This window comes from Bubalus kerabau, chromosome 1, assembly GCF_029407905.1.
Source record: "Bubalus kerabau isolate K-KA32 ecotype Philippines breed swamp buffalo chromosome 1, PCC_UOA_SB_1v2, whole genome shotgun sequence".
Taxonomy (NCBI): Eukaryota; Metazoa; Chordata; class Mammalia; order Artiodactyla; family Bovidae; genus Bubalus; species Bubalus kerabau.
The window spans coordinates 180,591,737-180,604,864 of NC_073624.1; the positions used below are offsets into that span (position 1 = coordinate 180,591,737).

General features: G+C 53.1%; 1 protein-coding gene across 1 annotated transcript; it reads right to left on the minus strand.

The window, feature by feature from the left end:
• Positions 1–9: 9 nt before the first annotated feature.
• YJU2B (YJU2 splicing factor homolog B) lies at positions 10–13,124 on the minus strand. Its single transcript, XM_055543182.1, has 10 exons — positions 13,041–13,124; positions 9,401–9,445; positions 7,254–7,307; positions 6,152–6,234; positions 5,977–6,032; positions 4,432–4,492; positions 3,460–3,602; positions 3,204–3,376; positions 812–950; positions 10–714 (listed from the first exon to the last, which is right to left on the minus strand). The coding sequence occupies exons 2-10, from the start codon at positions 9,401–9,403 to the stop codon at positions 227–229; spliced, it is 1,200 nt and encodes a 399-aa protein (XP_055399157.1). The 5' UTR covers positions 9,404–9,445; positions 13,041–13,124; the 3' UTR covers positions 10–226.
• Positions 13,125–13,128: the final 4 nt, after the last annotated feature.

Below are 13,128 nucleotides of genomic sequence, written 5' to 3' on the forward strand. Positions count from 1 at the left end.
GCAGGGGCAAAGAAGCAGGGCTTTAATGTTGGGAGGTCTTGGGTCGCACAAGGCACAGACACCCTCTCCAGGAACAAATAAATAACAACTCCATCACCACGAGAAAGTGAGGTGTGCACAAGGGTGGGGACTGAGCTCTCCAAGAGCTGGTGGGCCAGCGGGGCTGCAGCCTAGGAGGGGCCTCCTGGGTGAGTCTTGGCCTCTGGAGTGAATCTGGACAATGGAATCACTCACTCTCAGAACCGGAGTAGTCAGCCACGAGGGAGGAGCCAAGGCTGCAGGGCTGTGGTGTGTCCTGGGGGTTGGGTGCCTCAGGGGAGGTGTCTGGCGGGGGCTGGGGCCTGTCCTGACAGCTCTCCTCCTGCCCCAGTGGGCTGCTGTTCTTGGGGGTCTCGGCTGTCTCCAGAGAGCAGTCTTGGGGGGACTTGGGCCTGTTCTGGTTGGTCTCCTCTGGCAACTGTGGCTCCCCAGACTTGAAGGTTTCGGCTGGGTGCTGGGGGCTCTCTGGGACCTCCCGGGACCGCCGTCGTACGATGCCCAGGTGCCCCATGGTGACAGGGGAGCTGGTGGGAGTGGCTCTGCGGTTCTGGGCCAGTTTCTTCAGGACACTGTTGGTTTTGCTGCTGCTGCTGCTGGCGCTGGCTCCCGGAGTGGAGGGGAACCAGGAGCGGCTGATGATCTCTGTCCGCTTGAGCTTCTGCTTGTCCTCGTATGCTGGGGGGGAGAAGGAGGTCCAGAGCCGCCCTCTGCCTGAGCGCCTACCCCCCGTCTCCCCCCACCCGACTCCCCACGCTCACTGGCCCCCACGCACAGTCTAGGGTGTGGAACTTCAGCAGGGCGGCCAGTCTGCGGTCATCCTCTGTCTCCGGCACCAGCGGGATGGCCAGGCTGGCCTTGGCCTGCAGTGCCTGGTCCCTCTCCTCCTCCTCCTGCATGGCTTTTTTCTTTTCCTGTGTCGGGGTGGAAGTGGGTGGAGAGGGACAGCGCTCAGCCACTCAGTTGTGTCCGAGTCTTTGTGACCCTATTGACTGTGGCCCACCAGGCAGGCAAGGATACTGGAGTGAGTTGACATTTCCTCCTCTAGGGGAGCTTCCCAGCCCAGGGATTGAACTCTGGTTTCCTGCATATCCTGCACTGGCAGGCAGATTCTTTACCACTGAGCTCTATAGAGCAGCCATGGGGAGGGATGGTGGGTGTCAGAGTCATGCCTCTTCCATGCCCTCTGAGCTGGGAGCTGGCATGGGCATCCCCTCTAGCTCTCCTCCCGTTTCCTCCTCTTTAAGTTTATGTGAGGAAAGGGCCTCATGCAGTGCTTGGGACACAGAACTTGGTCAACAAACAGGAGACATGATTGTTATTACTATGTGTGCCATTGGGTCTTTCACTAATTTTTTTTTTTTTTGGCTGTGACTCAAAGTAGGCAGGATTTTAGCTCTCTGATCAGGGGTCAAACCCTTGCCTCCTGAAGTGGAAGTATGGAGTCCTAACAACTAGACTGCCAAGGAAGTTCCCAGTCATTCATTCTTTCCACAAATATTTGCAGAATGTCTTTCTGGTGTCAGGCCTTGTTCTAGACACTAGGGACACAGCAGTGAGCAGAAAAAAACCCTTGCCCTGGTGAAGCTGATGTACGAGTGGGTGAGTGAGACAAAATGATGAGGAGAAAAAGAATGCTGGGAAGAGGGTGAGGGTTGGCAGGGGGTTCAGTTTTACATATGGCACGCGGTGGAGCGGAGGGGCAGGGGCAGTCTCCCTGAGAAGATCATGTTCAAGAAAAGATGTCTAAGTGAGGGAGTCATGTGGATATTAGGTGGAAAAGTGTTCCAAGGGGGAGGGAACAGCTTGTGCAAAGGCCCTGAGGCAGAACTGTACTTGCCAGTGAGGTGGCCAACGTGGCTGGAGCAGAATGAGCAAGGGGAAGGTGGAGATGGGGGTAGAAGGGTAAAGGGCAGATTGTTTGGGCCTGGTGGGCCATGGGAAGGACTTTGGTTTCTGCATAAAGGAAGTGGGAACCATGGAGGGCTCTGAGCCCAGCAGGGATGTGATCCGGCTCAGGTGCTCACGGGTGCCCTCTGATGGCTGTGAGGGGAACAGGCTCTGGGACACGAAGCTAGGAGCCACTGGGGACCAGCGTGGAGAGACTGTGCTAGTCCAGGCAGGAGACGATGGAGGCTGTGGATGTTGTCAGAGCCTGCCAGAATTTGCTGATGGATGCAGAGGTGGGGAAATAATGGTGGTTATAACAAGAGGAGCAAGGCTGAGTGCCTGGAAGAACAAAGATGCTTCTATTACTGAGAAAGGGAGGATGCAGGCAGGGCAGGTTAGGGACTGATGGGGTTTCCCTGGCATGTTATGTTTGGGGGCCCTCAGACGCCACTCAGGGATGCCCAGAAGGCAGGGGACACACAACTCAGGCTATAGGCCTGGCCAGAGGGACACACTTTTAGTAACAAATAATTAGTAAGAAAACGCTTGGACTTCTGTGATGGTCCAGTGGTTAAGAGCCTGCCAGTGCAGGGGATGTGGGTTTGATCTCTGGTCTGGGAAGAGATCCCACAAGCCACAGAGCAACTAAGCCAGTGTGCCACCTCTACTGAGCCTGTGTGCTGCAACTACTGAAGCCCGAGTGCCTGGAGCCTGTGCTCTGCAACAGAAGCCACAGCAACGAGAAGCTTGCACACTGCAACTAGAGAAAAGCCGGCACAGCAATGAAGACCCAGCACAGACAAAAAGAAAGAAAGATTATTAAAAAAAAAAAGCCGCTGGGCCAGCTGCCTCCCCCGGGCGCTGCGATGTACAGAGGTGGTCCCCGCGTGGCGGATGGGGAAACTGAGGGTGAAGGACCGCCTATAGTCAGGAAGTGATGGGGCGCAGGCTGGACCTGGGTCTCGGCCCACTTTGCGTTCTCCCTGCTCCACTGTTAGGACTCCCTTGGTGGCTCAGACGGTAAAGAATCTGCCTGCAGTGCAGGAGACCCAGGTTCAATCCCTGGGTCAGGCAGATCCCCTGGAGAAGGCAACTGGCTACCCACTCTAGTATTCTTGCCTGGAGAATTCCATGGACAGAGGAGCCTGGTGGGCTACAGTTCATGGGGTTGCAAAGAGTAAGACATGACTGAGTGACTAACTTTCATTTTCTTTGCTCCACTGTTGCTGATGCCTCACCGTCTGTGGTCCCGACCCTGGGCCGGGAACCCCACTCACCCGGAACCTTTTCCGAAGCATGCTGTTGAGGGCAAAGTCGTCCTTCCAGGCGCTCTGGGCCTCCTGGATGTGGCTCAGGGTGGGGAGGGCCTTCTTGAGCGTGCTCCGGTCAGCCTCGCCATGCTCCAAGCGGAACATGGCGTCCATCTCCAGCTTCTGCTTCTTCTCATGCTCTGCAAGGGTGAGAATGGGGTTGGACTTTCAGGGCCCCGGCTCAGGATCAGGGTTGGGGTCCAAACCCACCCACAGCGCTCACCTGTGGTCAGCACCTGTTCGTTGTCCTCCATGTCCCAGCGCTCCTCCTTGCGCTGGGCACCGCTCACAATCACGTAGTCACAGTTGGCGGGGTCCGTCTGCATCTCAATGTAGTTGACACAGAGGTGGCATTTCATCCTGAACCTGGGCGGGTGGAGGGTGGCAGGCGGGAATCTGGACACTGTGGCCGCCTTGGGGTACCCTGTGACCCCTGCCTGCTTCCCTCCATCTGTGTGCGTTACGTCATCAACTAGCATTCGCAGAGAACCTGCTGCATGCTGCTCTCCGTGTCTGGGGCACAGCCATGGATGACACGCATGGGCCCATCACCCCGGTACTGACCATCTGTCTGGAGTTTATGTATTCATCCCTGTATTCATTCATTTGTTCACTCCTTCATTCAACAAATCGTCCCAAGCCAGGCTGCTCTGGGGCAGGCTTGGTGCCAGCTGCTGGGGACACAGAGGTGAAGGAAGCCAACCTGCTCTCAGCAGGGCTGATGTTCTAGTGGCAGCTGAGTGGGCAGGGAATGCTCAAACAACCATAGTGCTGGGTGGAGATCACTGCTTTAGAAAAGGTCTCTCTGAAAGGCGACTTTGGAGCAGAAATCCAAGGAGGAAAAGGGGGCCTTGCAGATGTCTGGGGAAGCCGTTCCAGGCAGAGGGCACCAGAGAGGGTTTTTGTGAGGGGCAGCGAGGAGGCTGTGTGGTTGGAGGAGAGTGAGTGATGGGGAGGGTGGGAGGAAGTGAAGGCAGGGAGGGGGCTCTGTGGGCCATGGGGAGACCTGAGATTTTTAGTCCGAGGAAGGAGGGAGCCATGGAGGGGTCTAGGCAGGATGCGCCCGGACTGATGGACCATGCTGGTTTCTATGAGAGACCAGCAAGGGGTGACCCTCAGGCAGACGGTACAAGCCTCCCTCCCACTCCGACTTCTGTGTAGCCCCTCACCCCTCTGCCCACCAGATTGCCTCTACCTGTAGATTGGGGTTGTGTAGTAATTGCCAACTTTCTTCTTCTCTGCATTGTAACGAACACCTGGGAGGAGAGGGAGAGAATGAGGCTAGGGTGCACCCTCAGCGTCGTTTCCTGGGGTGGCGGGGGGCAGACAGGAGTGGTGCCATTCCACGGGCCTGCAGGGGAGACACCTCCAGAGATTCAAGCGGAAAAGAGCCGTCGGGGCTGCGGGATGGGTGCTCAAGCCACAGAGGGTGGTGGGTTGCGGCCAGAGAGCCTGGGTTCAAATCCTGGCTCTGCCCTACCAGCTGCAAGACCTTAGTCCAGCTGCCGGGATTGGACAGAGATGACTCTGACAGCCACCACACAGAGCTGATGTGCGAGCTGCAGAAGCTAGTTAACACACATGGAGCACTTAACACAGGGCTGGGTGCCAGTGATCATCCCAAAAGGGCTGGTTTGGGGGACTTCCCTGGCAGTCCAGTGGTTGGGACTCCTCGATTCCACTGCAGGGGGTGTGGATTCAAATCCCTGGTGGGGGAACTAAGACCCCTTAAGCCACATAGTGCGGCCAAAATTAAATAAATGAATAAAGTGCTTAGTGGACAGCACGTGGCGCACATGAGGGCTTGTAGGCTTGGCCTGCCGCTGCCCCTGTCCTTACTGTTGCCTTTAGCATTCGAACCCGACTGTGCCCACAGGCGCACAGATGGATGCAGAGACAGGGGTCTGAGGCCTGCGGTGGGTGACTCGGCCTTCCTGGCTTGCGTTTCCTTCTCTGCAGTGCAGACATCCCCAGCCCATCCCATAGCACCCAGCCCAGGGGAGAGCCTGCTCTATAAACAGGAGCTGGTGGCTTTCAGAGGGAGGGACCAGTGCAAGAAGGAGGGGCCAGGTCACCCCACTGCTGAGGCTGACTGACCCCTCTAACGCATCCCCTGATCAGACCCAGCCAGGGACACCTGCTCCAAAGGCCAAGAGGCTCTCAGGGCACCAAGAGCAGGGCTCAGCTTGATCCTCGAGGCCATGAACCGGAGCAGCCCCCAGCCTCCCAGGGCCACACTATCCACCACCCCAAGTTCTGTTTTTGTAGTTTAAGCATTTTTCACTTAGTAAGCAAGATCAGAGCCCAGAATATATCATCTAATTAGTGAAAAAGAAGCCCCCACCAAACCTAGATATTCTCTAGAAAAATAATAAAAGCCCACTCTTCTTTCTTTCTCTGCAGTAAGCACTTTGTATGCCATGCAGGCGGGCACTCATATCATGTGAATTCAGAGATGGGTAAACCGAGGTGCATGGAAGCTCTGTTGCCTGCTAAGGGTTACCCAGCTTAGGGAGTGGCAGGGACGGGATCTGAACCCAGAGCCTCCTAAATGCTCTGCCATCAAGTGGCCACAGCCCACCAATTATTGGGGGTAGTGAAGGGGGGGGGGGTCTATCTTCTCCTTGACTCTTGACTGGGGCGTCAGTGAGATGCTCTCTCACAGTGCTTAGCAAGTTAAGGGGGCTCGCTGGCCGTGGGGCTGAATAGTTAGGGGCGGGGTGGGGAGCAGGCAGCTCACCCATGCCGATGTGGTTCTTGCAGCCGTCACACCAGATGTTATAGGGCATCTCAAACCTACACAAACAGAGAACAGCTCATTTGTCCTTGTCCGCATGGGTTCTCCCTGGGTCTCCATGCCTGAGACTCTGGCTGTAGTTACGCTGCAAAGGGCGTGGTGACAATCAGGGCCTTACCTGATGATGAGGATACCCTGGGACAGCTTCCGAGCCCGCTCCCGAAGGGGGTGGCTGTTGTGGTATCTGTTGAGCGAGCCATGCTGTGTGGTAAGGAAGAGGGAGCAGATTAGCACTGCTGAGTAGGGGGAGCTCAGGCCCTCTCCCACAGGCTGAGAGAGGCCTCATTCTTATGCTCCGCTGGGAGCATTAACAGCAAACGGGAGGCACAGAGGCTTTGGTGAAGCAGGTGGAGCTAAATAAGCTGTGCAACCCTGGGCAGTGACCTCATCTTTTTGCCTTTCTGAGCCTGGTTTTCCGAGTCAATTGGCAACAAGGATCATAACACCCCTTGGGTGTCGTGGGGAGGACTGGGTTAGGCGACAAGACCGGCAAATGGCTGCCAGGCACTTTATGTGCCTCGTCTCACTTTAATCCCTCCATGTTTCTGGGAGCCCAAGGTCATTTTGCTTCCCCTTTGGACCTACGTACAGGGAGACTGTGGCATAGAAGAGCCGAGCCAGCAGGGACCAGCAGCCAGGATGCTCTGATTCATTCAAAGGCCCATACTGAGCGCCCAGCATGGGGACACAGCCTGAACGAGACAGATGCGTGTCCCTGGCCCTGAGCAGCAGACATTCCAGGTGGAGAGATGGACAACATGCAAAGAAATAAACTATGTGTCAGGGAGTTGTGAGAGCTATGAGAGAAATAAAGCACTCAGTCATGAGACAGAACATGAGGCGGTGGTCAGGGAGGCCCTCTGTGAGGAGAGACCTAAAGGAAGGAAAGCAGCCTTGTGGGTCAAAATGAGGCAGAGGTTCCCGGCAGAGGGAACAACGAGGAGGCCTGAGGAGCTAGAGCCGGAAGGGCGAGTGGATCTCATCCTGGCTCCTCTGGAAACACGCCACACCCAATGCTGGGTCCGCTGAGGACCATACTGACCACCCAGGAGGGAAGGCTGCCCTGAGACCCAGGTGATGAGCGTAAGGCAGGGAGACTTCTCAGGCTGCCTGGGCTTCTGCAGCCGTGGTTCTGACTCTAGGAGGGGACGATGTGTGTGGGCCCCTGCCCAGGGGTTGCTTTGCTATCATGGACACGGAGAAGGAAGGCTGCCCCTTACCTTCTCAGGGTTGAAATCCGGAGGGTAGTACTTGTTTACACCTTTCCTTTCACCCTGGAAAGCAGAAGAGAGACATGACTTAGGGTGGGTCCTGCAGGAGACCTACCTGTGCAGCCTCAAGGGCGAGACCTGGACCAGGGAGACAGGGACTTCCTGGAAGATGTGTGGCTGAGGACTGGAGACTTATCAAGAAAAAACCCTACTGTCAGGACTTCCCTGGCAGTCCAGTGTTTAGGACTTGGCGCTTTCACTGCCGCGGCCCAGGTTCAATGCCTGGTCAGGGAACTAAGATCCTGTAAGCTCCACGGCTCCGCCAAAGGAACAAAACAAAGCAAAATATGCTCCATTGCCATTGCTGTGGAAAATTCCACAAGGGTCACTCTCGCCTAGAACAATGGCTTTCACGGTTATTTTGGGACTGTGACTTAAAATAAGACATATTTAACACCACAAATACATGTAATACAATCGAAGCATGGGTTTCAGGAAAGAATGTTCATCCAGCTGTGAGAGTCTCTCTTTTAACTGCTAGCAGCCACCCGCTGAATTGACTGAATGATCTACCAAAGCAGTGGGTCTCAAACCTGGCTTCACGTTATAACCATACATTTATATATTTTTTAATATTTATTTGGCTCTACCAGGTCTTATTTGCAGCACTTGGGATCTAGTTCCCTGACCAGGGATCAAACCTGGGCCTCCTGCATTGGAAGCGGAATATCTTAGCCATGGGACCACCAAGGAAGTCCCGAGGAGTTTCTAAACCACGGATGCCTGACACAGCACCTGCTCTGGCGCCTGGAGACAGGACTTTTCCTTTCTTTCTTTGTTTTTTGGTGCGGTGGTTGTTGTTGCTTAGTCACTAAGTCATGTCCGACTCTTTGCGGCCCCATGGGCTGTAGCCCACCAGGCTCCTCTGTTCATAGGCTTCTCCAGGGGAAAATACTAGAGTGGGTTGTCATTTTCTTCTCCAGGGGATCTTCCCGACCCAGGGACTGAACCTGCCTCTCCTGCATTGGCAGGAGAATTCTTTACCACTGAGTCATCAGGGAAGCCCATTTGAAAAAAAAAAAAAAAATTATTTATTTGCTGTACTGGGTCTTAGAGGCAGCACTTGGGATCTTGTTCCCTGACCAGGGAAGTCACAGGACACAGGGCTTTTCAAAAGCAACCTGGAAAACATGTTTCTACACACCCTTGTGCATTCATGTTTGTTTGCAATGACCAAATGGTGGAAGAAACCCAGGTGTCCATTAATGGATGAACGGGTAAACAAACTGTAGTCCAACCATGTGATGGGATATTACTGAGCCATAAAAAGGAAGGAAGCTCTAATACCTGCTACAATGTTTTAACAGATAAACCTTGAACACATCCTGCTAAGTGAAAGAAATTGGATACAAAAGGACACATAATACACAATTCCGTTGACATGAAAGGTCCTGAAGAGACAAATCCACAGAGACAGGAAGCCGACTGGGGATTGCCAGGGACTAGGAGTGTGGGTGGATGGGATGAGAGTGACTGCCATTGGGTATAATGTTTCCTTCTGCGGGTGATGGAAATGTTTTGGAACTAGAGAGAGGTGGTTGTTGCAAAATACTGTGAATATACTAAAGGCTGCTGAATCACAGCTTTAAAATGTTCATGTTATGTTATGTGAATTTCACCTCATTTTTTATAAAAAGGAAAGAAAAGCATAAAGCTCCTGGGGTGATTTTAGCACGCACAAAAGTTTGGGCTTTCCAGGTGGCTCCAGTGGTAAAGAACCTGCCTGCCAATGCAGGAGACATAAAAGATGTGGGTTCGATCCCTGGGGCGGGAAGATGCCCTGGAGGACGGCATGGCAACCCACTCCAGTATTCTTGCCTGGAGAATCCCCATGGACAGACCTGGCAGGCTACAGTCCAGAGGGTCGCGCAGAGTCAGACATGATTGAAGTGACTTAGCATGCACGCATGCACAAAGTCTGAAAACCACTCCACTGAGAAGACCATGATGCAGAGTTTAAAAATACCTTAGAGCTTGGGGTCAGGGGTAGGGATGGGGAAGGAGACTTTTAGCGGGGAGAGGAGGCTACTTAGGGGGCCCCTTCCCCATATCAAAGACCAGAAGAGAAACCTAGTGAGGACAGCCTGTCTACTTACCATCTTGGTAGCTGCCTACAGGTCCTCGCCCTCCACGTGGCCAATCTGAAAAGACAATGAGACACTGCTTTGTGGACTCACTGCCCAGTGCTGCCCTTCTGGACAGCTCAGCAGTCCACAGATTCCCTGTGAAGATGCAGGGGGCTGTGCGTGGTAGTCCTCCCCCTAGGTGTAGGAGGCATCCGAGGAGTGGTTTGGCTGTTTGGAAAGGGAGTGTCCTGTCCACTCTCCATCCAACATCTATTTCCCAGCTGACACTTCTCACCCCACCATGGCCCCCATCATTGCTCACCTGGAAGAGTACCGTCATCTCCTCGCTAAGCTCCTGGCTCTGGCCTTGACTCTCACAGTCTGTTCTCCTCATAAGGGCCAGAAGGATCTCTTCAAATATAAATCTAAACTACAGCTCTCCTGCTTAAAAGCCTCCAGGGGGCTTAAAACCCTTTCCTGGTGGCTCAGGGGTAAAGAATTCACCTGCCAATACAGGAGACTTGGGTTCAATCCCTGGTCTGGGAAGATCCCATGGGCCACAGAGCAATTAGGGCCCTGTGCCACAACTATTGAGCCTGCTCTCTGGAGCCCAGGAGCAGCAACTATTGAGCCCACGGGCTGCAACTACTGAAGCCTGAGTGCCCTAGAACTTGTACTCTGCAACAAGAGAAGCCACCGCAATAAGAAGCTGGCGTACTGCAACTACAGAGTAGCCCCCCCTCACCGTAACTAGAGAAAACCTCGTGCAGCGACAAAGACCCAGCACAATAAAAAAAAACCAACCAACCAACCAACCCAACCCTCCAGGGATTCCCATGGCTTTGAGAATCAAGTCGAGTCCCTTTCCATGGCCTGCGGGGCCCCTGCTTGCCTCCCCAAGTCCAACTCTTAACCCCTCTCCCTCTCTCTGTTCCAGTCACACTGGCTTCCTGCTTTAGGAGGCTCAGTGGGTGCAGGCCCACTGCCTCAGGTGCTCTTCTACCAGCAGTCCGTCCTTTGTCACGGATCTCAGCTCAGACATCACCTCAGTGAAAGGCCTCACCTGAGGACGTGCTCTCAAGTCACTTCCTCCCTGGACTTTCAATCGTGTCACCCTGTGTCTGTTTGCTCATTTACAGTCTGTGTCCTCTGCCAGGTCACACTGTGCTACGTCTCTGGCACCCAGGACAGCTCTTGATAAATGCTGACTGTGTGAACCTCTGATAATTGATTGAGGTTCCATAAGAACCTTGGAAAAGACTCTGATGCTGGAAGGGATTGGGGGCAGGAGGAGAAGGGGACGACAGAGGATGGATGGCATCACCGACTCAATGGATGTGAGTCTGAGTGAACTCTGGGAGATGGTGATGGACAGGTAGGCCTGGCGTGCTGCAATTCGTGGGGTCGCAACGAGTCGGACACGACTGAGCGACTGAACTGAACTGAACTGAAGAACCAGTGTCAATGACACAAGTGTTAAATGCCGGGCTCCTTTAACGTGGGGTGGGGAGACTTCCCTCCCCCTGCATGTTCAGAGGAGAGACTTTCCAGTCAAACAGAAGCAAGCTCAACTTGATGCTAAAGAGAAATGCTATGGGAATGTGGGGTTAGCAGATGCAAACTATTATAGACTGGATGGACAACAAGGTCCCACTGTGTAGCACAGGGAACTCTATTCAGTATCCTATGATAAACTGCAATGGGAAAAAATATTTAAAGAATGTATATATATATATAATGTATAACTGAATCACATTGTTGTACAGCAGAAATTAACACAACATTGTAAATCCACTGTATTTCAATTAAAAAAAAACTAAAATTAAAAAAAAAAGAGAGAGAACAGACATTATGAGGGACTAAAGTGTAGTCCAGAATGGGGACTGGCAAATTTCCTCCATTGAGGGCAAGCATTTCTGTCCCAAAGACTCATCAACTGAGCCGCCTCAGCCAGAAAGTAGCTGATAGTATGTTAATGAATGGGTGTAGCTGCATCCTAGCAAAACTTTATTTATGGACACTGAAATTTCAATTTCGCAGGACTGTCACCTGTCACAAAATATTCTTCTTTTGATTTTTTTCTCAACCATTTAAGAAGCTAAAACCATTTTGTGCTGGCAGGCTATACGAAATCAGGCGGTGGTCTGATTTGGGCCTGTGAGTGGAGTTTGCTGGCTCCCTGTGCCGGAGTCAGAAAGTCTCTAATAATTTCTGCCAACTTAGCTGTGTGCTCTCTAATAGTCAGTGTGTGTCACACGCTCCACTGATGTTATTACCATCTCCAGCTGACAAACGAGCACGTGGGAGCTTAAATTGCCCGAGCTCAGAAGCCGACGAGAAGGCAGAGCCAGGGTGAAAAGCCCCAGATAGAGAGTCTTCCACCATCCCATCCTGAGCCCCTCTACACCTCAGATCCTCCACCTGTAATGCATACCCCTGGACCAGATTCTCCTCAAGTCACCTCCAAACTAAAAATACTAACAAAACAGCAAATGCCCACCCAAGCTTTCAGTTCAGTTCAGTCACTCAGTCATGTCTGACTCTTTGCGACCCCCTGGACTGCCGCATGCCTGGCTTCCCTGTCCATCACCAACTCCCAGAGCTGACTCAAACTCATGCCCATCAAGTTGGCGATGCCATCCAACCATCTCATCCACTGTCGTCCCCTTCACCTCCCGCCTTCGATCTTTCCCAGCATCGGGGTCTTTTCCAATGAGTCAGTTCTTCGCATCAGGTGGCCAAAGTACTGGTTTCAGCTTCAGCATCAGTCCTTCCAATGAATATTCAGGACCGATTTCCTTTAGGATGGACTGGTTGGATCTCCTTGTAGTCTAAGGGACTCTCAAGACCCAAGCTTTAGGGACACACAGTTCCCTGGGCTGGAACTCCAGCTCCATTCCTCACTAGCTGGAGAACCTTGGCCCATGTCTGAGCCTCCCTGAGCATATAGTTCCTCATCTGTAAAGAGTGGATGACAGCAAGAAGACTTTCTGTGGTTGCTGTAAATGAAATAACATGCTGGGTAATGCCTGCACAGAGTAAGCACTCCATTTACAAGAACTGGGGTCTTTCAGTGGTTTTATCACCCCAGTGAGTGGCACAGGTTGGACCATAGGGGGGATGTATAGAAATCTCTGGTTTTTGGTGTCAAGAATAATGATAAATTCCATTGGCTCAGGGCTAATGCTGGGGCTTGGATCCTGACTCTGCTGCTTTCTAGCAGTATAGGCAAATTCCTTCTCTCTCTGGGCCTCCGTTTTCTTACTTGTAAAATGGGTTTATATAAGTATCAACCTGATAAGGCTGCTGTCAAGACTCGTTGAGTTAAATAAGGATCTAGAACAGCGCCTGATGCCAAGTTAAACGATGATCGTTTTGATTATTTCTCATGACAAACCATTTTAAAAAATCTTCACCACGACGCAGCGAGGTAGGGGCTTACTGTCCCTCAGGAAAACCTGAAGAGGTATCGGATATAGGCCGGGGTCCGGGGTTTGGGGTCGGGGGTTAAGGCTGGGTCGCGAGCGGCTTTGAGCACCAGGCCCACGTCCGCAGAGCTCCGCGGACCCGGCACTTTGTCCCCCTTCGGGCGGCTCACAGGCCTGGTAAGGAAGTGGACAGACCCCTAGCCAAACCGGGCCTGCCTGCCCCTCTGCCCTCCCGCACTTACCTGCCCTCCTGTTGACGTCACGGCGAGCCCGTCCCGGAAGTCCCTTCTGGGCGCGCAAGGGGGCGTGGCGCACTCTCCGCATGACAAA